Source organism: Corylus avellana, chromosome ca2, assembly GCF_901000735.1.
Source record: "Corylus avellana chromosome ca2, CavTom2PMs-1.0".
NCBI lineage: Eukaryota > Viridiplantae > Streptophyta > Magnoliopsida > Fagales > Betulaceae > Corylus > Corylus avellana.
In genome coordinates, this window is record NC_081542.1 from 2627023 (window position 1) to 2629829 (window position 2807).

The following is a 2807-nucleotide window of genomic DNA, read 5'->3' on the forward strand; positions in this document are numbered from 1 at the left end:
TTTGCTCGGGACTTGCCCTAGATCTACTCGAGACCCGCTTAAGACTTAACCTAGACTTACCTGGGACCCCACTAGGACCTGACTGGGACTCGCTCGGGACGCTCCCGGACCCGCACAGGACTTGACCGGAACTCACCCAGGACTTGATAGGGGCGCGGGTCCAGTCGGGTCTCGATTAAGTCCCTGGCAAGTCCCGGTCAGGTCGTGGGCGGGTATTGGTCAGGTCCCTGCAGTGTCCCGAATAGGTCCCTGCGGGGTCCCGAATAGGTCCAGGTCAAGTCCCTGGCTAGTCCTGAGCAAGTCCCGGGTGAGTCCCGGGCAGGTTCCGACGGGGTCCCAGGCAGGTTCGGTCAGGTCTCAATCAAGTCCCGGGAAGGTCCCGGTCAAATCCCGGGCGGGTCCCGATCAAGTCCCGAGCGAGTCCCTGTCGGGTCCCGGTCAGGTCTCGGAGGGGTCTTAGGCAGGTCCGGTCGGGTTCCTGGCAGGAACCGATCAGGTCCCGAGCTAGTCCCAGTCAAGTCTCGGGTGAGTCCCAGTCAAGTCTCGGGCGGGTCCCAGGCATGTCCCAAGCGGGTCCTGGTTAGGTCTCGGTGGGGTCTCGGGCGGGTCAGGATCAGGTCCCAGCGAGGTCTCGGGTGAGTCTTGGCAGGTCCCAGTCAAGTCCCAAACATGTCCCGAGTGGGTCTCGGTCAAGTCTCGGCGGGGTCCTGGGCAAGTTCGGTCGGGTCCCGGGCGGGTCCCTGGCAGGTCCAGTTGGGCTCCGACGAGTTTTTGGGCACATCCGGCCAGGTCCCGGGCAGGTCCATGCGGGGTCTCAAGCGGGTCCTGGACGAGTCCCGATGAAGTTTCAGGAAGGTCCCGGGAGGGTTCCGGTCATGACCCGAGCGGGTTTCGGTCAAGTCCCTATGGGGTCCTAGGTGGGTCTTGGCATGGTCTGTCGATTCCACAATAAGATGCTCAAAGTCGGAAAATGGTTTACGGTTTTGAAGAATTTTCAGTTAAAATGAAAATATTTTTCGTTGACTATTATTTTACGTTACGCCAAACACCCAAAAATACATAAAACATTTTCCGTAAATCATTTTACGACGAAACAAACGAATCCTTAGTTTCATTTGTTTCTTAGGAGAGCTAATATTCTGACTTCGATCATGTTTTGTTGAGTCTTGCTTTGGCAGCCGCACGTCAGACATATATATTTTTTTTAAAAAAAAAAATTGTTATTTTTTGTTGTTAGTTAAATTTTTATGAGTTAATATTTAGTATTTTTGAATTCAAAACTAAAATTTAAGGGTGGAAGGTTAACTCTTTAAGGATGGTATCACCAAAAAGGGATTTGATCATCCTAAATTTAGTGTTAATGCCTCAAATTTGGTGCTAATACCTTAAATTTGGTGCTAATATTTCAAATTTAAATTCTCATTTAATATCTCTTTTATTTAATTTTAAAAAAATAGGTAAATTATCTGACGCTCGAAGCAGCCGAAAATCTCTATTCAATTTTGTTGCCCATAATTATTATGCAAGGATTTCCACCCTTTTATTTCCTCTATCAGAATTAAGAGCAAGAAAAATTTTCCTTAATCCCCCTTTCCCTTTCTCCTATTATTAGGAGAAAAAAAAAAGGGTGTGGGGTTTCGCGGTGTCGTTTAGACTTTTAGAGAGTCATAAATTGTTGTCGTTTTGTCACCAAAGAAAGCTAGTGATCCAGAAAATAACTGGTTGTAGCAGAATAAAGCTCCCATCTCTGAACTGTCCAGATTAATCATCAGCGCCCATTATTCCTGTCAGCCAATAATCCTTGCCAATCCAACAACTCCCTTCTCTTTCCAACCTTCTCTTTCCAAAACACATTCATTCTTTGATCATCATCGTCGCGACGGTGTCGTTTCACGATGTGTTACGGTCAGCAACCACCCTTCTCGAGGAACAGCCCAGTTCCGCCGCGAGCCGCCTCGCAGGCGACTGATAACGTGGCGGTGGTGGAGAGCCTGCGGGGCCGGCTAGCCGAGACCGAGGCCCTGCTGGCGCGCGCCAGGGCCCGGGAAGCCGAGCTGAGCCGTCGGCTCGAGGAAATGAAGCGCTTCGTCTCCGTCATGGAGATCCTCGAGAACTACCTCAAACGACGCTTCCTCGAGCAGCAACAGCTCGTGGTCCGCCTCTTCACCCCTCTGCCCCGTAAATAGAAACCACACTCTCGGTGCAGATTCACTTTTTCTTTTTATTTTTCCTTTTTTGAATTTGGAATTTTTTTGGTGGTTGTTTATGTTTCATAGTTATATAAATTTACACTTAATGACATGCTTTGATTTAGAAATTTTTAGTTTCTCTATTGGATTGGTTGTTCTGGTTAAGCTAGTAGCTGAATTAAGCTTGGGGTTCTTGGAAAGTTAGCAAATTTGATGTTCTTTAATGTTAATTCTTGGTGGGGCTTGAATGCTTGATCAACCAGATATGCTCTGCCTCTGCTTAAGAATTGGGTATTAATCATGTTGCGTATTTGGGTTATAAGGATTTGAGTTTACTGTTAATTTGGGTCTTGATATTTGATCAACCATGGTGTAAAGGAGTTATGGTTGTGTTAGTAACAGTAAGTTGAGAGAAACAAGAACAATTGGAGAATGGGGTCGTAGTTGTTGATAGCCACCATACAATTTTGTTGGTTGAAGAGAAGATTAGCTGTGAAAATTGGGTTTTAGGAAAGTGTCGAAGTGTATGAAAATGCATCCATTTCATCTAGAGGGGGTTTCTTGTAGTGGAGAAATGCAAACTTCTGCACTGGTTTCTCTATGATTTATGTTGGAAAT

General features: G+C 47.0%; 1 protein-coding gene across 1 annotated transcript; it reads left to right on the forward strand.

The window, feature by feature from the left end:
* Nucleotides 1-1754: 1754 nt before the first annotated feature.
* LOC132171762 (protein SKIP34) lies at nt 1755-2301 on the forward strand. Its single transcript, XM_059583158.1, has one exon. It carries the CDS (start codon nt 1896-1898, stop codon nt 2184-2186), a length of 291 nt encoding a protein of 96 aa, XP_059439141.1. The 5' UTR covers nt 1755-1895; the 3' UTR covers nt 2187-2301.
* The last annotated feature ends 506 nt before the right edge of the window (nt 2302-2807 follow it).

What these genes read in the sequence shown, in the direction of transcription:
- LOC132171762 (XM_059583158.1), top strand. Translation starts at nt 1,896, where the DNA reads ATGTGTTACGGTCAGCAACCACCCTTCTCGAGGAACAGCCCAGTTCCG.